This window comes from Coenobita brevimanus, chromosome 63, assembly GCF_032717465.1.
Source record: "Coenobita brevimanus isolate Jiangsu-jjx chromosome 63, ASM3271746v2, whole genome shotgun sequence".
Classification (NCBI taxonomy): Eukaryota; Metazoa; Arthropoda; class Malacostraca; order Decapoda; family Coenobitidae; genus Coenobita; species Coenobita brevimanus.
The window spans coordinates 40,033,066-40,055,654 of NC_137016.1; the positions used below are offsets into that span (position 1 = coordinate 40,033,066).

Sequence of the window (22,589 nt, forward strand, 5' to 3'; positions counted from 1 at the left end):
GTATACGAGTATTATCTAACGATGGATATAGACAGACAGATGGATAGACAAACAGATACACAGAAATGTTAGTATGTTCAAAAGCATGTACACCAAAACAGATTTAGTTGAATATTAAAACTTTTGTCTGTCTGTACACACACAATCATACATATTGTCAAAGTAGACTATATATAAATCAATTGAACAATGTAGTACCCTTATATAAAAATTCTATATTGTACAAAAATTAATTATTTCTAGTTCATTCTCTTGTAATTCACTTCCTCATCTTCCTTTCAGCCTCGTGACATGTGTTGTGACTGACTGATTAATATTTATTATTGTAAAGGTATTCAGAGTACTTACACAACAAAAGGTGGTGGATCTTGCCACACACCTCCATCAGCATATGGTTAAGTGATTATAAATTCGTAGGTGAAGTCCCACGCCCTTTAGCAAATATTAGCTATAGTACATGTCATAAAATTAAAGGAGATTAGAAAATACATAACATTTAGGAGAGAAAGAAGTAGCATCAGGGCAGTACAGAAGCATAGCATAGGGAGACTAAGATGATGATGACATCGCACCGCGTGACGTGTGTTGTGTTAGCTACGTGCCTGCCAACACACACATGGTCAGGAGGACACAGAGCGTGATAAAATTAGGGTTGTGAGGGACACGGGAGACAGAATGAGAGAGAGAGAAAGAGAGAGAGAGCCTGGCAGCAACATCGTGACTACCGTGCACGAGGCTCAGCGGACAGACATCAGCTGGGAACTGACAACAGCAGAGCATAAGACACTTTCCCTCGCCAACTAGACATTATATCACCTAATGGCGGGTCATACGGACTGTCGGGGTGAAAAAGCTTACTATCTAACCCCTTCAGCCCGTAACACCTCCTCCTTATTGGCTTATTCTGGTATGCCACTGATGCACTCTATTCGTACTGTGCTGGAGAGGATGGAGAGCGAGAGACTAACGGGGAGAGTGTATGTGTGTGAGGCGGAAGGGGGGAGAGGGAGGGGGAGGCCGAGGATGAGATGGAGGGATGGAATGGTGAGGCATATGAGAGAGGGTGGGTGAGCCGGGGGGAGGGCAGTGAAATGGCGAGGGACAGGGCGACATGGAGGTAATTTGTTTGTGGCCAACCCTTATGGAATTATAGCGTCTGGCAATAGATAAATAGACAGACGTCGTTCTTAGCCTACCGTAACACCTTCTCCTCAGCTATTTAATTTCCTCGTTTTGGGAGTTATTTCACATATCTCAGGGGCAGAAAAAGACAATACTATCGCCTTACATCCTTCAATAAGCATTTTTTTTTTTTTCGTGATTAACACCATATCCTGTGCTAATATTTTGCTAAAACTCGGCATTTAAGATGGAGAGATGGCAATTTTAGGCCAAGTTAGAGTACACACACACACACACACACACACACACAGTCACTGTAACAGAAGGCGTTGAAAGAATCAACGTTACTTTTTTCATTCCCTTTAGTTTGAAATCTTGTCACGTATCGTCTCCTCAACAAAATAAATTTAAAGAAACTCGTACTGCATCTTAAAATACACAGGGCTTGCTGGTTAGGATCTGAATTTAGTTATGTATATTTTTTGTGGCATGAAAAGGATATCAAGAGTAAGAGCAGTGGAAATGAGGCGTTGGGGAACGTGTGTGGCGTGGGGAGAGTGGACAGGATGAGGAGTAATGTGGTTCGTGAAAGATGTGGAGTAGGGAGTCTTGTGGAGTGTGGAGAGTGGACAGTATAAGGAATTATGTGGTTCGGGAAAGATGTGGAACAAGGGAATCTATACGGAGTGAGGAGAGCGGATACGATAAGGAAGAGTATACTGATTCGTGAAAGATGTGGAGTAAAGAAGTCTATGAGTGGAGTGTGGAGAGTTGATAGGATAAGGAATCGTGTGATTCGAAAAAGATGTGGAGTAAGGAAGTCTTGTGTGGAGTGCAGAAAGTGTGTTTAGATGGTATGGGCATGTGGAGGGAATGGGTGTGAACAGAATGGTGAAAAGGGTATATCTGAGAGAGTCTGAAGGCGGGTGGAAGCGTGCTAGGCCAAGAAGAAGGACAGATGCGGTAAATGAGTGTGTGGTGAAGCAGGGGTGGTGAGGATAAGGAACTGACAGTCGATCGAGGTGACTCGAAGAATTTTGCGCCGAGAAGTGTATGACAAGAGTTTAGTACATCTTGCTTTATTTATTTATTGATTTTGTGAAGAGACCGGTGTTGGATTGACTTTAGCAATGAATGTTAACAATATATGGCGCGTATGAGGAAGGCGTGTGTGACAGTGACTGGATTGGATCGTTGGATATATCGTTTAAACAGTAAAGCCAGAAGTGCTTGCAAGTTCTGTCGCTCTCTCTCTCTCTCTCTCTCTCTCTCTCTCTCTCTCTCTCTCATCCATTGTTTTGCTCATATGTCAGCTTTTTCAGACGTTCTTTCCTTCCCTCTTATTTTTTCCCCTGCACCCCCCTCACTACCTATCGGTCTATCTGTCTATCTACCTACCTACATACATACCTATCTATCTATCTATCTATCCACATACATACTTACATATCTATTTATCTATCTCCTCGGTAATATGTTTATTTTCAGTACAATACATATTCTACTCCATTACATAACATACACACATTCTTCCTCTGTTATATTCTCCTTCCTACGCATACTGGTTATATCTATAATTTATATACAGTAGTTTTGCGCCTCAATAGATAACCTTATCATGAACAGTAGGTCATCTGGTATCTGAATTTCCTATATTTGTACTCCCATGTATGTAGCCTGTTCTTTATAATAAGCATGTATTTTGGGTACATTTTTATTTTTATTATTATTATTATAAACTCTCACGATAAGTATAAAAAGGTTAATATTTTCACTACAAGTCTGCTAAATCTTTGGAGTTTCCTATTCTGCTTATATTCCTGCCCACTTCATATATCAATTGCACTAGTGTAAGGATGGTAAAGGTGAGAACAACAAAAATGGCAGTCTGAATATCTAACATAACTAATTAATGGAAAAATTTACTAAAAAGATCGTCTACGTAACCGTATATACTGCGCAAGAGAGAGAGAGAGAGAGAGAGAGAGAGAGAGAGAGGTTTAATCATCCACATATTTGGCTCTTCTGCTGAAATCTAATCGGAAACTGGAGACAAAGTTCAATTTCCTTATATCCTCCTCCCTCCGCCCATTAAAAAATAAATTAATTAATAAATAAAAATCGGAAATAAGGCAACCTCATATCCCCCCCCCCCTTTTTCCCCCTGTAATTATAAACTGGTCTTTAATTTAGGCAGTGAATACCCTTTGGAGACGACAATTCTGCTTCATGACCAAAGTTTTCATTTACACTACTACTACTACTTCTCCTACTACTACTACTGTTGCTACTCCTACTATTATTATTGTTTTCTCTTCTTCATCAGTACAGAAGGATTTGCATATTTTCCCCTTTACAGTGTAGATTAGCTTCTGTTTTCCTTGCAACCTACTGCTCCCACTTACAGAAAGCATTTTTCACACAAACGCCTGTTTTGTAATGCTGGTCTGATAATATTCTGTGTCCTAAACCATCATAACAAGTTCTTATATGTACAGAAGTCCACAGCCAACCATGAATAACTGTATTAGTTGTAAGAAGCTCAAAGTTATCAACAACATTCACATTTGTATCTGCCGCTTTACCTTGACTCATAGAAAACTGATGTCCTCGATGAGTAACTTAGCAAAACATGAATCCCATCCACCTCTCTCTGTCCCCAAGCTTTCCTTCACTTACAAATCAATGTTATGTGCATGGACGTAATGACAGATTTTATTTTGAAAGTAACTGATATAGCCTATACCTATTTTTTCATGGAATATAATCGAACAATTCAGTATTCACCAATTTGCGCCAATATATACGCGCGGTTTCCTAAGCTATGCGTAAATAACACTTCCAACCTGACAGGTAACATCGAACTAATTTACGAAGAACGTTGCCGCGTGAAAGGGTTAAAAATCCGTGCATTTATTCGGTCACAAGTGCCGGGTTGTATAATCAAGATGGCGGCTGTGTTTTGGAGGAAGGTTTATGATACCCTATTGGACACCGTGCCTCGTGTTTAGGTCCCAAGCCACTCCGCACAGGCAGGCCGCACGTGGGGATTAAAATATGTATAGCCAAAATACTCTTCCTCAGCGATAAAATACTGTGTTTATTCAGTATTTCCATCAACTCTCCCAACACAAACGTCTACGAAGCTACAAACTGTTGAACGAATGCATAATAGGGTAAGGTGTTGGAGGAACTGGGTTGAGAAAGGACGGACATTGAAAAGGCGCGCGCGTGTGTGATCATTTCCCGCGGAACGAATCATACAAAAAAAAGCACCGTGTTTGGCTTCCTCCACGCCCCCAAACTGGCCTGCGCACACAAACACACACATGTTCATTGTCAGAGAGATGTCACATGTTCCTCTGGCTAGCGGACGCCGGCTGCTCGCTCCACGTTCGGCCCAATGTACAATAGGCAAACATAAGAGAAGTTGTTTTGAGGCGACTTCATGGCCGCTCCATTCCCCGCTGCTTTTGAACATGCTTACTAACATTTCCGGTGTGTGACAAGAAGGCTCAGTGTTCTTAATGTCATCGGTTCTGACATATATATTATGAAACATGGGTAATTGGCATTTTGAACTCAATTTATGTATGTGACTTCTTTCCTTACTTATTCCCCGTTAGTATTGAGTACGCTTACTACAGCTTCAGGTATGTGATAGAACTGTCAATAGTGGCAGTTCCATTGGATCTGATTTGCATTTCAAATAAAGGTCATAGATATCTAGAAGAGAAATTAAAGTCCAATTTGTTGTTCGATGGGAGGATTTCAAAGAGAGGCTGCCTTCTCTCATGCATCGGTCCCATGGTGTAATGGTTAGCACTTTGGACTCTGAATCCAACAATCCGAGTTCGAGTCTCGGTGGGACCTTGAGAACTATTTTTAACCTCCACACCTGAGGCTATCGATTTATTTCGAGAGCCAAGAGGAGGCAGTCCGTGGAATAATGGTCTTATATAACCTAGTGACAGGTGACCCTTTGTGGGTCGAAGTGTAGAGCTGTTTTTAGCTTCCACTGCTGAAGCTATTGATTTATTCCAAGAGCTGCAAGAGGCAACTGAGTATGCAGAATGATGACGTATTAAAGAAATTATATTGTCTCAAATTCCTGTCAGTGTCCTTGAGTACAACTGCACCTAATTACTTTTGATTATGGCTGTTAAAAAAAATAAAAAAAATGAATGGTTAGGATTTCCATTTAATAAACAATGATTGCGTGTGATGCGGCCATTAGATAATTCACTTATTCTGAAGAACAAATACGAATAATTGGATACATACCTATCAATAAGCCCCATAAATAACACATTCAGCCCTGGTATGAGATAAACTGCTTATAACCATACATGCACTGACACAATTATGGGTAACAACAACAACAACAAATAACATGTATACAATAGGGAAAAAATGAAAAAGAAAAAAAAAAATCGAAGACTTTAGAGAAGGTTGGTTGAAAGTGGAAAGAACAAGGAGGGAAATGGAGACAAGGTGGAAAGAAAGGAAAATAAAAAACGGAGCGTGAAGAAGGAAAGGAATAATTATATATATATATTAAAATTATTTTATACCCAACCATTCGCGGCTAAGGTTATATGTGCGTGCCTAGCTAGTGTGTGTGTGTGTGTGTGTGTGTGTCAGACGACTAGGTGGGTGGGTGGGTGGGAGGGATGGCACCGTTCCAAATTGCCCCTCCACCACCCACCCACCCACCCAGCCGTCGTGCTTTCCCGCCTCCCCGATTCCCCGCCAGCCACTGTGTTTGGATGAGGGCTGGTTTGTTTGGTTTTGCGTTTGTGGGGGAGCAATGGCGGGCTGTGTGAAGAAGCTAGGGGGCGGTGAGGGTGGGATGTGAGAGCAAATCGCGAGAAGCGGGGTAGACAGGGCCGCCCACTGAAATAGTACAGCATAAGGCGGGGTGATACCGTGCGGGGAGAGGGGCGTGAGGGTGAAGGTAGAGGGGGACGCTTGAAGGGAGACTCAAGCAGAATGAAAGAGAAAATGGGAAACTCAGGGTAGACTGTGAACTTGGCTCTTCTTTCACCTCACCATTGCAACCTTCAGCCACAACGTTTCTCAGGGTTTGGCGTATGTACTGAATGGCAAATAAATAAATAAATACATAAATATGAGGAGAAATTTAGGTGGAATACGTACTGTACTTTGACGTCCATATTTATCCTTAGCACTGCAATACGCTGTTAAGTAATTTGATTAATATTTAAGAACTGTAGTGTGGACAGGGTATTTGTAGTGTTAATGTGGGTAATAACACAACTTAATACAATCTTCTAACGTAATAATGTGCTATTCTGTACATACCCTAACACTCCTTTCTTCAACATATCGCCCTCTAAGACGTCTCTCTGCAATACATCTGTTTTTAACATTTAAGTAAATTTGAATAAAATGCTGTACGTACTCTGATCTCTCTCTCTCTCTCTCTCTCTCTCTCTCTCTCTCTCTCTCTCTCTCTCTCTCTCTCTCTCAAAATGTACTATACCCTTTCTAACACCCTCTCTCTCTCCCTCAGGTAAGCGAGTGTGTCTGGCTGGGCAGAGCAGGTTTGTACGTTCTTTCAAAAATTATTGATTCAAGCTTCATTTTTTATTTTCTCCTCCATAAACCATTTCTTACTCCCATTATTATTATTATCATTATTATTACTATTACTACTGAGTGGAAGTCTAAATTATTAAATGATCATGTGGAAATCTAAATTGCAACAGAATTATCAAGTATATATTATTATTACCTTCAAAACTGCAACAAGTACAATAACCATTCGAATTTTTTGTCAGCAACATTTCTTCTCCTCCCCTTTCCTCCTCCTCTTCTTCTTCTTATTCTCCTCCTCCTCCTCCTATTCTTCTTCTTGTACGGTTGCTCTCATTAGCTCCTTTACACCGTCTTCAAACCGTGTCAATGTCCAATGAGAAATTTAAACAACTGTATTTACAGGGTGCCCAGGGCCGTTCTTCTAATTAGTTTCGGAGATATCGCGACGTCACATCCTCAGCGATCTATTCCGTATATTTCACTTTAATGCTTTGGATGTTCCGTGACGTCACTTCCCCAGCGATCCATTCTGTACATTACACTTTAAATGCTTTGGATATACCGTGACGTCTCTTCTTTAGCGATTTATTCTGCATACTGTACCTTAATATCCTCTTGTCTGCTACTGATGCAAATTGTCCCGACAATAAAGCGATACACATACCACATAAGAGGTTGCTAAGGTGTAATAAGGTGTAATAAACTGCAGTACCATACAAGAGGTTGCTAAAGCGTAATAAGCTGAACAAACCGCTGACGAAGACGTGTTACGATGCCTCCTATGCTACCTGGGCTATGACCCTGTCTGAGCCATATTGCAAGTGGCTTTCGTATAGATTTCGCAACGCTTTCTCCTGAGCGATTCATTCTACATGTTGCACCTCAGTATTCTGCTGTAGGTCACCCAAGTGGCTTTCGTAGATTTCGCAACATTTTAACCTGAGCGATTCATTCTACACATTACACCTCAGTACTTTGTTGTAGGTCACCGAGGCAAACACTGTCGATTTTAAAACACTATTATTAACGCGCAAAAGAATGTAAACGTGTCATGTACATAACAAATCGCTAACAAAAATGCACTGACATGAAGGCAATGACCCCTCCGAACTTCGACATGACCCCTGACCTTCACCTTTGATTCACTGGCACCAAGATGACCTCGCTTGTTCCTCTCCTCATATTCAGAGCCAGATATGAACGAAATCAGATTAGGGATTAGTGGGATAATGCCACACTATCAACTTTCTTAAGACCTCTGACCGGATTAGAGATTCATGAACTCTGACCTTATCTCATTATTTTTTTTTACCCTATTTAGTGACCTTTGGCTTTATTTCATGACCTCTGACCTTATCTCATGACCTCTGACCTTTGATAGAGCTGGAGCAATATCGAATCACATCTTCCCGAACCCATTCACAATTTATGCACCACTTCTTATCAAAATCCAGTTACGAATTGAGGACTTACTTTGCACACACACACACACACACACACACACACACACACACACACACACACACACACACACACACACCATTATAAACACACAATAGCAGCTCCTTTCGCTCGGCTGGACACACACACACACAAAGGTCTTATTAATGCTGTTTCCCCGTACCCTGTCCATTCCTTGCAAGATGCTGTGTTGACGTCTTCAGGAGCTAATTAAACCTTTCAGACCTGCTCTCTCTCTCTCTCTCTCTCTCTCTCTCATTAAACCTTTCAGTACTGCTACGTCTCTCTCTCTCTCTCTCTCTCTCTCTCTCTCTCTCTCTCTCTCTCTCTCTCTCTCTCTCTCTCTCTCTCTCTAGTTTTATCTTGTTACATATAGACGACTATAAACGACTTAAATGCTCCTCGTTCTGAATGGGTTAACCAAGATCCATATTCTCGTCGGTTAAGGAAGCTACGTAACACCTCTCCTTTAGCGATTTATTTTTTGGATAAGGCAGGTTAATAATTTTTGTAAGGTATTGACGTAAAGAAAATTATTGGAATTATTTAAATGACATACAAATGCGGATAGGAAGGTGGAAAAAGAAAAATAAATCGCTTAGGAAGAGGTGTTAGGGGACTTCCTTAACCGATCAAGAATAAAAGAAAGTGCGCCATCGGACTGAAGGGATTAACACTAATCAGACGGGATGGAGTCTCGCTTCATTAATTCGGAAATCCGGGAGTGTAAAGGAGTTTTTGACTGCAACTGTACCTTATGTATTCTCCCCAAAGTCATAATGGTTAAAAATCGCGCCAAAATTGAAACTAGCCAAAAATATATTAATAATTCGACAAAAATCTATTTATAATTCTTCAAAAATCTGTTAATAATTTGTGCTTCCACGAGTTGCTATATTTTGTGTGATGAATGAATATATGTATATAAAATTTAAACTTATTTTAATGTTTTAGGAAGCTTTCTGACTTGTGTTGTGCAGGTGTGTGAAAGTTGAGACACATTGGTACATACATATCTGCATTTAAATTAACTAATCCACACCCATGCCCATGAACTTATACATTTCTGCCTTTTCACACTTATTCAAATTCCATCCTGCACTAAACACCCTTGCACAGTGGTTCTCAAACACTTTAGGTCTGTCCCTCAACCTTCCACCCCCGACTTAATACGATAACATCAGTGGCTTTCGTCTACACGTTAATTTTAAGATGCAAACTAAGCAACAACACTCGATGGAGCATGTTGGGTACGAGATTATAACAACTGGTGAGAATGAAAATAAAGACTTGGTGCAGGCAAGTAAAAAAAAAAAACATTCAAAAGGTGACCAGAAAAGTTAGTATTAGAGGGAATTGCGTTTTTGCCACCAAGTTGGACATCAGTGTTTGAAGAGGTACAGAAACGATCATCTTCCATGCGGATTGATTATTCTTTTTCACAGTGATGCGTAACAACAGAAATTTTTGTAGGGAAAGATAGACTAGACTAAAAGAGATACCCAGACGAATGATTTGCTGATATCAGAATGCATCCCATTCTTACGCCAAACTCCCTCAAGCTCTTATTTATTCATGTGTTTATTGCACATGAGTCGCTTCTATGTCTGTGGAACTGATCTAGTATTTCCTCCAGGAACTGTCTGCACAAGATGGCTGACAAAAAATGAAAAAATCATCAGAAATATTGCCTCAGAAATACGAAATCCACCACGTCCCCCAGTTTCATAACCACTGCTTTGACATATACCTAACATGCTAGAGATACAGCTTCTGGTACTAAGAGATTTTTAGCACATAAATGATCTGGTTTGGAGTGTTAAACCTTTCAGCACATGAATGCAGGTGGAATCTATCTATTTAGTGCCCCACGCCGCATCCTATAAGGGGTAGCTTCGACAACAGACCTCCAAACATTTCAGTGAACAAGCTCCCATTCCACCCACCACACACCATCCTCCCTCATAACACAAAATTCTTGTACTTTCTCACCTTCTCTCTCAGCCTATGTATGGATGGACTATACTTTGCCCTTGTATGTATGTATGTATGTATGTATGTATCTTTCCATGGCTTTTGTAATTAGGAATGGTGAGGAGAAAGTGTTGTCTGTCCACAAAGCTACAGAGCTGAAATTTCATGCTCTAAAGAAAATACAAAAATAGAGAGAAAAAGTAAAAATGTCTCTGTATCTTATGTATTGTCCTATGTTCTTTATGAAGAGTATCAGTTTGGGTAATTCAATTTTGTCCTAGAGTATCTGTGTAAACAATTCTGACTAGTGACTAAAAAAGTAGCCATTATTATTATTATTATTATTATTATTACTACTACTACTACTACTATTACTACTACTACCAATAATAATGATAATAATAATAATAAAAATAAAAATAATAAAAATAATAATGATAATAATAATAATAATAATAATAATAATAATAATAAAAGGACTTCAAGGAATTAAACAGCTAACAAATGACTCAGGAAATTTTAGTCACCTGAAATACCCAAACTGCACTAAAAATACCATTCAAACTGCACTACATGTAATACTGTTGGCCATTTCCCTGACTCACGGAAACTGACTCCATATTATATACTCATGTTTCAATCTTCCAAAATATTATGTACTGCTGTTTCAATCATCCTGACATATTTAACACCCCCTATGTTTTGCTGTTTTGCTTGTGACTCATTTAAACTAACTTTACACTGCTACTGACTCACACCTGCTATGCTGTGACTGACTCAGACTGTCCTAACATTATGCCATGCTATTTACCTGTGACTCTTCATTTATTCATTTATTTATATGCTGGCCTATGTGTTGTATCTGATATCATGTTCTCTCCCTAAGCAGGCGTTGGTGAGGGTGAGGGTACCAGGCCTCACCCACCTCCCAGTCACACCACAACCTTGCATTTCGCGTTTACGTCCTTGTCAAAAAGAAAAATAAATAAATAAAAAATAATAAAAAGTAATAACAACGTATAATTATGTAAAAAAAAAAAAAAAGGTATTTGTTTACGAGTCTAGCACCATCTGAAGTTTTATCTGTTTCTTATTCTTTCACCTAATGTTAGTGCAGATCCGAATTATTTCTCGTACTGGCGTTTCTATCACTAACTGAACATCCTGTTACAACATTGTTCTATAACCACCACAGAAATTTTGCGTTATAAAAATCAACCCTGCCTCCTTTTCTATGGATTATCATAACACTGGAAAGAATAATTAAGCGAGAAAATTACACCGAAGTGAAAAACGACAAGGGAGGCACTAATAATAACTTTCGATTATGTTATTTTTATGTGACCTTCTAATGTTCATAAAAACTGAGATGGTTGCTAGGCTTGTCTCAGGATACAGTTAAAATTAAGAAAACTGAAAAAAAAGGTGAGGTTGATAAAAAAATAAAAAAAAGTACCGCCATTTCGACCACTTTCTCTTTTGAAGTTACAAAAATGTCATGTAGCTAAGACATTGGTAATATATGGAATTAAATGCATAACAAGCTTTTTACGAGCTGCAAGGAGGCAATACTAGCAGCAAGTACCCCTGTTGTAGTGGCTGTGGTAAGTTGTATGAAGTCACAAGTGCAGAAGGTAAGTGGCAAAGAGGCACGGCAACACTTTGTGGCCAGATAAAGAGGGCTGGCAGTAATGACGGGAAAAATAGTAGAAATACGAGTACAGTGAGCGAGGAAGTACCCGATAGCACCTCTTCCTTATCAGCTTATTTATTTGTTTATTTATTTTTGATACAAGACACGTTAGTACAGAACTGGGACCTTATAACGAAAAGTATGGTTCTGGTGATTCGGTAAAAAAAAAAAAAAAAAAAAAAAAAAAAAAAAAAAAGAAGAAGAAGAAAGAAAGAAAAGAAAGTCCAGTCCAGTTCCGGTGATCCAATTCATCAATATTTCGAAAATCTGGTCTGGTTAAATACCTGTACCTACAATGAGATTTTTCTAGGTTTCCCTAATTATGGAAATAAACTGGTTAGATCCCAGTTCCAGAGATGGATGGGATAAGTCATCAAAGAAATTATTAGGTATATGCATCTTAACTTTTTTGTACTTCCATCTTAACGTTGGTGGCACAGGTTTCTACTCTAGTATTATATATATATATATATATATATATATATATATATATATATATATATATATATATATATATATATATATATATTAAAATTCCGGAATTCGACCCATAATCTACCGGTATTTCCAGTCCAGGCCAATGCTAGTGGATTTTTTGACAGTTTCGTCTGGCTCCACCCGTGTTAATATTCTCTGTTATGAATCCCATCTACAACTGGTCGATGGCAAGAAAACAAAATCATCTTACAAGAGAATTACGACGTAAAGTATAAAACTAAGTCGCTAAGGAAGAGGTGTCTGAGGGCTTCCTACACCTATCAGAATACGCTCCACTGATCTCCGCTGTTTCTGCTTAGATGGTGAGTTCTCCTTGTTAGTCACTCTGGATTTTAACACCTTTAGTATGACGCGGCATTTTCAAACTGGAAATCTTGTTTACCAGACAATTTTATAAAGCTTAGGAGAGCAGCATGGCAGGGAAAGGACCGAGGAAAAAAAATAAAGAAAGAAATAATAAAACGCTTGCAATTAAATCTTCACCCCTTAGCCCGCCATGTCTCTCCTTTGCTGAATAAAATCGTCTGTAAATATAAAGAATAATGATAAAAAATAATAATGGTACTGGAAGGGTTAAGGAGATTTAGGCCCGTATTCAAGAGGGCTACCTAACACCTTCTCCTTAGCGATTTATTTCTGGATATGGCTTGTTAACATCCTTTTGTACGTTATGTATGCAGAGTATGGCGATATTGGAAGGATATACGTAACACAGATGAGGACAGTAAGGTGTAATAAGCAAAGTAAATCGCTACGGAAGAGGTGTTAGGGAGCTTCCTTACCCGGCGAGAATATATAAATTTTCTGACTCAGTGCACGACGCAAGTGCAGTCAGCCAGTTAGTCAGTCAGTCAGTCAGTCAGTTAGTCATTCAGCCAACCAGCCAGTCAGTCAGTCAGTCAGTCAGTTAGTCAGTCAGTCACTCAGCCAGCCAGCCAGTCAGACAGTCAATCAGTTAGTTTGTCAGTCAGTTAGTCAGTCAGTCAGCCAGCCAGCCAGCCACCAAGTCAGCCAGTCAGTCAGCCAGTCAGTCAGCCAGCCAGTCAGTCAGTCAGTCAGTCAGTCTTAGCCTCTTTAGTACGATGACTCCTTTCTTAGTTTACTTTTGCTTTCTCCATTCTCTTTAATTTGAGAAAAAACTCGTACTGAAGGGGTCGAGGGCAAGATCGAACCCCTCAAGTTCCTAACACCTTTTCCTAAGCGATTCATTTTACTTATTTCACCTTACTGTCCTCCTCCGTGTTATGATAAATTCTTCCAAGATCGCCTCACTTTAAAGACAACGATATACAGGAGGATATTAGCCAGTCATTTCTGAGAATAAATCGCTTAGGAAGAGGTGTTAGGGAGATAGTAGGAAAAGACGTCATCGTAGTGAAGGGGCTTTTAATTGGAGTCAGCCATGTCTACGTCAGCTGGATCAGTCAGCAAGTCAGTCAAAGAAAGATTACAATATATTCAGTTCAGTCAGTGGCACATAAAAGTCTACGGTGTCAATCCTCCACTTTCAACTGTCTCGATCCTTCAGTCAGCACTTCGTCATCCAGTCAATCGGTCGTAAGTTCAGTCAGCAGGTTCAGTCAGCTCAGTCAGCAGGGTCAGTCAGCTCAGTCAACTACCTCGTCTAATCAGTCAGCGGCTTCGATCCCCCAGTCAGCTCTACTTCGTCCGGTCAATGGGTCGTAAGTTCAGTCAGCCGGTCCAGTCAGTCAAATGCGCCAGTCAGCAATTCCTAACCTATTATTTTATTTATTTATTTATTTATTTATTTGTCAGCAGATCCAGTCAGTCAAAAATGATTCTTTTTTTTTTTTTGTATTTCATTTTATTTATTTATTTATTTTTTGAGGGGGCCTGGTACCCCCCAAACATACAACAATTCCACCTGACCTCCCCCTTCGTAAATTTTGAACAATGGACTCAAAATCGAAAACTTATTGAAGACCTAAACTACCCTGGCACGAAAATAATAATAATAAAATAATAATAATAATAATAATAATAATAAATAATCATACCAATACTACTACTACTACTCCTATTACTAATAAGAAGAAAAAGAAATAATAATAATAATAATAATAATAATAATAATAAATTGTAGTTTCTTTGGAGGTGCCAGCAATACAGGTTAAGAGGCGCTGACTGGATGCTTCAGATCAGTCAAATGGTTCAGTCAAGTCAGTCAAACCAGTCAGTCGAACTCTCTCTCGCTCCCAGTCAGTCAAGTCCGTAAGTAAGAATCGGAGGACTGTCAGCAGGCTCAGTCAGTCAGTCAGTCCAGTTCAGTCACTCAGTAGATTTAAGTAAGTTCAGTCAATCAGTCAGTCAGTCGTCAAAGGAGAGAGGTTTGTATGTACTGGGGTCTGAGAGAGAGAGAGAGAGAGAGAGAGAGAGAATGTGTGTGTGTGTGTGTGTGTGTGTGTGTGTGTGTGTGTGTGTGTGTGTGTGTGTGTGTGTGTGTGTGTGTGTGTGTGTGTGTGCAGTGGCCGTAAAGGGGTGAGGCTTCCGTGTGTGGCTGACGTGGAGTGCTTCAGGGAGGGTAAGAAGAAGAGGAGGAGGAGGAGGAGAAAGAGACGATAATTTATAAGTATCGACTGCACGAGGCTCAGTAGCCCTTATATTTCGGCCGCATATATTTCTCTCGCAAAAGTCAGATAAATTTTCTATTCTACTGCCAGACGCCTTAATCCCGTAAGGGGTGGCCACAAACAAATCGCCTCCATGTCGCCCTGTCCCCCGCCATAGCCAGATTTCCACATGTATTTCTAGGTGATCACGTAATCGAGGTTCGGATAGAGGAAACTTTTATTTCGCTACGCTGCGCTAGTCTACAACACGAGTATACCCAAATTCGTAGACACTGTATTTTAGGCTTAGATGAGGGGACGCATTCATTTCGCTACATTGTTAGTTTACTGTATACCTAAATTGGTAAACTCTAATTTTTAAATCTCATAACAGCTGAGTGGACGCATTAATTTCGCTACACAACGCTAGTCTACTGTATACCTTAATTTGTAAACTCTAATTTTTAAATCTCACGACATTTGAACATGAAGGATATGGTTTGGAAAATATCGATTGGAATTTTTCTTAGTCAACGAGAAAAAAAAAAATCAGAAATTAAGACGTAACTGTGATTTTCTTTCCCAGGAACAAGAAAAGATAAAAAAAAAAAAATAAATTATGTATTTAGTTCTTCCTGAAAAAAAAAAAAGAGAGAAAAACTTGCAACAGGGGATTCATCGTATGTTGCTTGTGATTCAGCGACTAATATTACTGCAATTATTATTATTATTATTATTATAGAGGTCACATGCTTCCTTGGACGTAAACCCGGTGATCTGCAGGCTGACGCTAGCCATCATCTCCTGCAGTCGACCTTGCCTCTTTTGGGATGGGTGAGGAATGGGAGAGGGATAGGCGAGGGGTGAGAGGGGGATGGGAGAGGATGGGAGAGGGATGGTAGGCTTGTTTCTTGCTTTTCCTGGGTTATTTTCCCCATTACAACTTTCACGAATATCGAAAGAAGCCGCGGCAATGTTTTACTGTCGGCTCTTTTGAGAGATTTGCTGAAACGAAAAGAAAGAGGGCAGCAAGTTTGGGGGTGATCACAGGACTTCGCTTCCGACTTGGCAAACTTGAGCTGGTGTGGGTGGGGAGAGCAAATACGGCATTAGAGAGAGAGAGAGAGAGAGAGAGAGAGAGAGAGAGAGAGAGAGAATCAGTAAAAACAGCACTAACACCCTATCATCACCAAAAATTCGAGTAAGTGGAATCCTGGCGCACTGAAGGGGGATCCAAACCCCTCTAACGCGCCCCTATAGGTTCCAGTACCCTCCCGCGCGCCATCTGGAGGTAAAGTCACGCGCAACTCTCTTCAGTCTTCGAAAAACTGTCCTACTCTGAAACAGGTGAGCATTTTTGACATTTTTTTTTTATATATAACTGCATATTATTGTTTTTTATATTTCTTGATTGATTTTTATATATTTTGATTGATTTTCTATATTTTTGCTGTTTTTCTCTTCCTTGTCTATCCATTTATCGTTAACTGATTTATTAAGTTTATGCTGTGTTTATTCATCATTAGTATGCACAGTAAGTAAATTATCTTCTTTACTTTCGTAGTTTTTGTAATATTTTCTGTATTAATATGAATGCAGAGAAAATTGTCTTTGTATTTTTTAAAAGCAAACGTTTTTCAAAATATTATGCAACTGACATTAATAAGTAAAATGTACCGAGTCAAAAATGAAAAATTTAAATGTTGGATCTAAACGTCGCTTCTGCAAGTACAGTGAGTTTTGTTATAACTGTAAAGCCTAACGTTGTATATATTTTACTAAATCTCTTTCTAGCCGCAATTTGCTTTTACGGTCTATCTTCTTTTTCTCATCCTTTTACTTTCTTGTACGTACTTCAGATTTTTCAAACACTTTCTCTCCCTGCCGATAATTATTTCCCTGCTCTCTCTCTCTCTCTCTCTCTCTCTCTCTCTCTCTAACCTATTCAGACGCAACCTAAGCTAAACTAGGATAAGCTAGGCCAAAGCATACTATCCTAATCTAACCTAATCAAACCAGTCCTAGCCTAAACTAACCTAACAATCCAACTTAACTAACCTTATCCTAACCAATCCAACCTAACCTATAATCCAGTGCAACCTAACTTATCCTCATCAATCCAATCCAACCTAATCCAACCCAGTATGACCTAACCCAACCTAATCCAACCCAACCCAACCTAACCCAATTCGTCAACTTACCCAACGCCAGTGCAAATTAACCTAACCCAATCCAACCTAACCTAATCCAACCCAGCTCAATTCAACCTAACCCAACCCAGCTCAATTCAACCTAACCCAACCCAGCTCAGTCCAACCTAACCCAACCCAGCTCAGTCCAACCTAACCCAACCCAGTTCAGTCCAACCTAACCCAACCCAGCTCAGTCCAACCTAACCCAACCCAGCTCAGTCCAACCTAACCCAACCCAGCTCAGTCCAACCTAACCCAACCCAGCTCAGTCCAACCTAACCCAACCCAACTCAATCCAACCTAACCCAACCCAACTCAATCCAACCTAACCCAACCCAACTCAATCCAACCTAACCCAACCCAACTCAATCCAACCTAACCCAACCCAACTCAATCCAACCTAACCCAACCCAACTCAGTCCAACCTAACCCAACCCAACTCAATCCAATCTAACCCAATCTAGCTCAATCCAATCTAATCCAACCCCATATAAGCCAATGAACTCTATAACAGGCCAACCCAACCCAACCCAGACCCACTCCATCCCAAACAGACCCAACCCAACCCAACCTAGCCTAACTGGATCCACTTTCCACGCAGCCTAGCTTAATCTAACCCCTAACTCAACCCAACCCAGCCCACGCTAACCTAACCCCCTATCCCCCGGGGTGGCGACAGTTGCGGGCGTTGAGTGCGGGCGTGTTCGTGTGCGTGAGGGGCGTATCAAGGGGGGCGTGGATGCGGCCCCTGGTGAGTTCCCGTGGCTGGTGTCCATCAGGGTGGCGGGCCCCACGGGGGGACACTACTGCGGGGGGGCGCTCATACACCAGAGATTTGTGCTGACGGCTGCCCACTGTGTCGTTAGGTGGGTGGACTGTGCTGTAGAATAGTGAAGTAGCAGTAGTAGCAGTAGTACTAGTAGTAGTAGTAGTAGTAAGAAGAAGAAGAAGAAGGAAGAAAGAGAAAGAAGAAACCACAAATAAATTTGCTCACTATTATTATTATTATTATTATTATTATTATTATTATTATTATCATTATCATTATTATTATTATTACTATTACTATTATTATTATTATTATTATTTTTATTATTAACATTATCACTTACAACTACATGCATCACCATAATTATCCTAACAATCACAACTACCATCCCTATTATTTCTTCCTTCCAGACGCTCCACCAAATACTTAGCTGTTGTGGCTGGGGAACACGACTTACGCGCGCGCGGGCCAGCACACAGGCAGGTGCTCAACGTGAAGGAGGTTATTGCACATGCCAACTTCTCCAAGGTGAGATAGATAGAAAGATAGATAGCTTCCTCTTCCCTTCTTTCTCCCCTTTTCCTCCTCTTCCATCATTAGTCATACCTTCTTTCCCTTTCTTTCATTCCTAATCTAATCTTCTTTCCCCTTCTTCTCCCCCGAATCTCACTCCACCCTGTCAATTTCCTATTCCAGCTTGTTTCCTCCTTGCCTCTACCCTCATTTACTCCTATTCCATCCCTGCCTTTTCGTCACGGCAATAAATCAACTACAACGTCCTGGCTGAGATGGAGGAGGGTGTGGTGAGGGGCAGTATGGAAAGCCACTGTGTCTATAGTTTTCCCCTAATCGTAACGTGATGTCGGCCTTCTTCCCCCATGCCCCCCCCCCCCTGTTTCTTCCCTAAATTTAACGTTATTTATCACTGTATATCCCTACTACTTCCTCTCTCTCTCTCTCTCTCTCTCCCCCTGCCACTACAATACAGCAACATCGCCCTGATAGAAGAGTGAGGGAGAGAATCACAGGCCTATTGGGGTACAGTCAGTGTCTTTCTCTACCCTAGTCTCCCTTCTTCTCCCCACCTTTCCTTCCTAATCCCCCTTAACTCTTTATCTCCCTAACTTTTCCTTCCTCCCTGCTAGAAATAAACTAGGGTGCCGTGTGGGGGAAGGGCAAGTGTGCCTCCCTTCTATAAAGCCTTCATTTCTGTCTGTCTCGTCCCTATTTTGACTCCATCCGTCTTTCTCTCTTCTTCGCCACGTGGGGGAAGCTCAAGTATATATATATATGTCTCCTGCTGCCTTCACTTCTCCTTGTATCTTCCTTAATTTAGCGCTATCCGTGTCTCTTCCTCGTAGCGGTACATCAACGACATTGCCCTGGTGCAGCTGACGGAGGGTGTGGCGTGGGGGCAGTACGTGCAGCCGCTGTGTCTCCCTGGCCGCAACAACGACGGACTCACAGACTTCCTCAATGTTACCGTCGCTGGCTGGGGGCACACGGACGAGGCGGCTAATGGTGGGTATACGGACACATAGATGGACTGATAGATAGATAGATAGATGGAGATAGAGATACATAGAGAGAGAGAGAGCAACAGTCCCTCACAGCGCACCATTCTCCTTCAGGTGGCCGCCCCGCTGACGTGCTGCAGAAGGTGTCGGTGTCGGTGCTGGCCCGTGCTGACTGCCAGGAGTGGTACCGCAATCACACGGGCAAGATGGTGGTGCTGTACGACTCCCATGTGTGTGCTGGCCTCGAGAACGGCGAGAAGGATGCTTGCCAGGTGAGAAGCTACATTTGCTACCTATATTACGACTCGAGCAAGTGGGAGAAGTTAGTGGGAGAAGTTGGTGGGAGAAGTTAATGTGAGAAGTCAGTGGGAGAAGTTAGCAGAAGAAGTCAGTGGAAGAAGCCAGCGGGAGAAGTTAGTGGGAGAAGTCAGTGGAAGAAGTCAGTGGAAGAAGTCAGTGGGAGAAGTCAGTGGAAGAAGTTAATGGGAGAAGTTAGTGGGAGAAGTCCATATTAAAGTCAAGGTGCTGAATTGGCTGCATGTTCTACTGCTTTTATGTCATCAGCATCAGCCAACGCAGAGCGATCTATGCTAACATATGACAGGACATACTGCCGACACCTACAACCTGAATCTAACACCCGACTCAAAACAGACGCCGATCGAGAGGTGATTGCATTAACCACTAAGCCACTACGGCTCCGGTCATTACTAAACTGAGGCAAACAGTATGATAGATGCAGGAATATAAAGCAAAGACGCCAGAGTACTATACCCATTTCACGCTAACCTGGCCTAAAATTATCATCTCTCCATCTTGAGTGCCGAGTTGTAACAGTAAAGAAACACTAGAATATACGATGCTAGTCACGAAGCACTGCTATGAACACGAAATAAAGCTGTAGCATTATCCTTTTCTACCTCTGAGTTACAAGAATTATATTGGAAAAAGGAAGAAATTTTGGGCCATGTTGACGTAAAAGAACTACGGGATGAAAACACATAAACAGAAATCGAAGAGAGTAAGTGAATCGAAGAAAGGAAGTGAGAGAGTCAAGGCAGGGTTACGCTCCGAGGAATTATAATGGACTGTTTACATTCCTGCTTATTTTGTATCTTATCTTACTGGCATAATCGGAGAATATTTGTTAATGCTGACGGTAGTAATATTGTCAGGCTCCTATTACTCCCTCAACTACACGGGGGAACAAAAATCCACTGGTGTTTGTTGGGATACAGCACTAGATTTGTCCCGGTCATCAAACGGTCAGTGAAGGGCAAGAGACAGCAAAAACTACCATATACATTTTCTTTCTTGGTTTTATGTCTGTTGTTTCTGGGATTAATGGAAAATAATTGTTGATGTAGAAGTAAAGTTTGGCGATTTATTAAGGAGATTTAAGGGCAGTTTTGTGGGATTTATGGTCATTATTTTGGTCATCACAATGCTGTAGTGTTTTCACATTTATCGGGACAGGACTTGGCTCACCCGAATTCACAAACTTACGATCAAGTTCCTGACAAGCGTGGGTGTGCCTGTGGAGAAAATGTACTGTAGAGCTGTAGCATGATCTTTCTCTGAGTTACAAGAATGAGGCTGCAGAGAGACGAGAATCTGTGCCATGTTTGTGTAAAAGAACTATAGGATGACAAGAGATGCACAGAAAAAACTAACGGTGAACAGATTACACACAGAGGAGGAAGAGTGTAAATATGGGTATGATGTTTTATGGCGGCCGGCTTATCTTCCTGTTTATTCTGCATTTTTTTCTAACTGCAATTGATAGGTACAAATTTAAGGCTTTTTTTCTTTCCCTAGGGTGACAGCGGCGGCCCCCTGCTCACTAAAAGCGGTGGGCATAGCGTCAGTGTGGGCGTGGTATCAGCTGGGATCGGGTGCGGCCGTCCCCGCCTCCCAGGCCTCTACACACGCGTTTCTCGCTACATTGACTGGATTGCAGAAAACCTCAACGCTAGGGGGGTGAAGGTGACTCTGTAGATTGATAGATAGATAGATAGATAATAGGAAGAGATAGGTAGATAGATAGATACGGAGATAAATATACCCAGCCTCAGAACTCTATACACGCGTATCTCGCTACATTGACTGGATTGCACAGAACCTTCGACCTAGGAGGGTTAAAGTGACGGTGTAACGGAGAGATAGATAGATAGATAGATAGACAGACAGAACAGATAGATAGACAGACAGATATAGATAGATAGATACAGACAGATAGACAGACAAAATGAACACAGTAAGGCACAGCTGCAACCAACAGTTATTAGACACACTCAAAATATCATTATGCAAAAACGTATTGAGATCTTGCCGGACTAAACAATAATCAAATGGTTTGGAAATTTCGGCTGATCAGTTCCTTTATCAATCTCCAAACCCTGTCAAAACCAAAGGAAATCTTGCCAAAGTAATCAGTAATAAGCAAATGGGTTAAAATCTCTCTCTGATGGTGAAAAAAAATCTCTTTAATAGTGTAAAAAATCTCTTTAGCAGTGTAAAAAATCTCTCTTTAACAGTGTAAAAATCTCTCTTTAATAGTGTAAAAATCTCTCTTTAATAGTGTAAAAAATTTATCTTTAATAGTGTGAAAAATCTCTCTCTAATACTTTAAAAATTTCTCTTTAACAGTGTAAAAATCTCTCTTTAATAGTGTAAAAAAATCTCTCTTTAACAATATGAAAAATCTCTCTTTAATTGTGTAAAAATCTCTCTTTAACTGAATGAATCTCTCTTTAATAATGTAAAAAATATCTCTCTAATGGTGTCTGTATATACTGTCTTGAAACCATGTCAAAGCCCAATAATAAGATCTTGCCAAGCTATTCAAAATAATAATAATAATAATAACAATAATAAAAACAGCTTCGATATTCGCATCACTAAACCCCATTTACTCCAACTTGGCCTAAAATTGCCATCTCCCTCCATCTCAAATGCCGAGTTGTAACAGAAACACTGGAATACTGTGCTAGTCATGAAGAAGTGCTGTGGAAAGGATACAGAGCCACAACACGTAAAATAAACAGCAAAAGGACAAAACTCGGCCAAGGTAAAAACGTTATGGTTCATCTGTATTGTATAAAAATCGTCAAAAATTAAATACATCTGGCCAAACATTTCAACAATTTAAATGAGTTAATCTTTCTTTTTCATATATTTTTTTTAACCATCTTGGGGTGTGTCAAAGGTTAATTAGACATAAACAAAACA

General features: G+C 40.6%; 1 protein-coding gene and 1 non-coding gene across 2 annotated transcripts; both read left to right on the plus strand.

Annotated features, from left to right (window-relative positions):
* The first annotated feature begins 4,923 nt into the window (after positions 1 to 4,923).
* TRNAQ-CUG (transfer RNA glutamine (anticodon CUG)) lies at positions 4,924 to 4,995 on the plus strand. The gene has a single exon. It is a non-coding gene; the product is annotated as a tRNA-Gln (tRNA).
* Positions 4,996 to 16,567: 11,572 nt separating this feature from the next.
* Positions 16,568 to 21,356, plus strand: LOC145404438 (trypsin-1-like). Its single transcript, XM_080275955.1, has 6 exons — positions 16,568 to 16,613; positions 17,752 to 17,938; positions 18,252 to 18,369; positions 19,203 to 19,362; positions 19,473 to 19,630; positions 21,177 to 21,356. Exons 1-6 carry the CDS (start codon positions 16,568 to 16,570, stop codon positions 21,354 to 21,356), a joined length of 849 nt encoding a protein of 282 aa, XP_080132081.1.
* The last annotated feature ends 1,233 nt before the right edge of the window (positions 21,357 to 22,589 follow it).

Coding starts and splice junctions, on each gene's coding strand:
- LOC145404438 (XM_080275955.1), top strand. CDS start 16,568: ATGAAAAATTTAAATGTTGGATCTAAACGTCGCTTCTGCAAGTACA. Junction 19,363..19,472: donor CACGGACGAGGCGGCTAATG/GTGGGTATACGG, acceptor ATTCTCCTTCAG/GTGGCCGCCCCGCTGACGTG. Junction 19,631..21,176: donor GCGAGAAGGATGCTTGCCAG/GTGAGAAGCTAC, acceptor TTCTTTCCCTAG/GGTGACAGCGGCGGCCCCCT.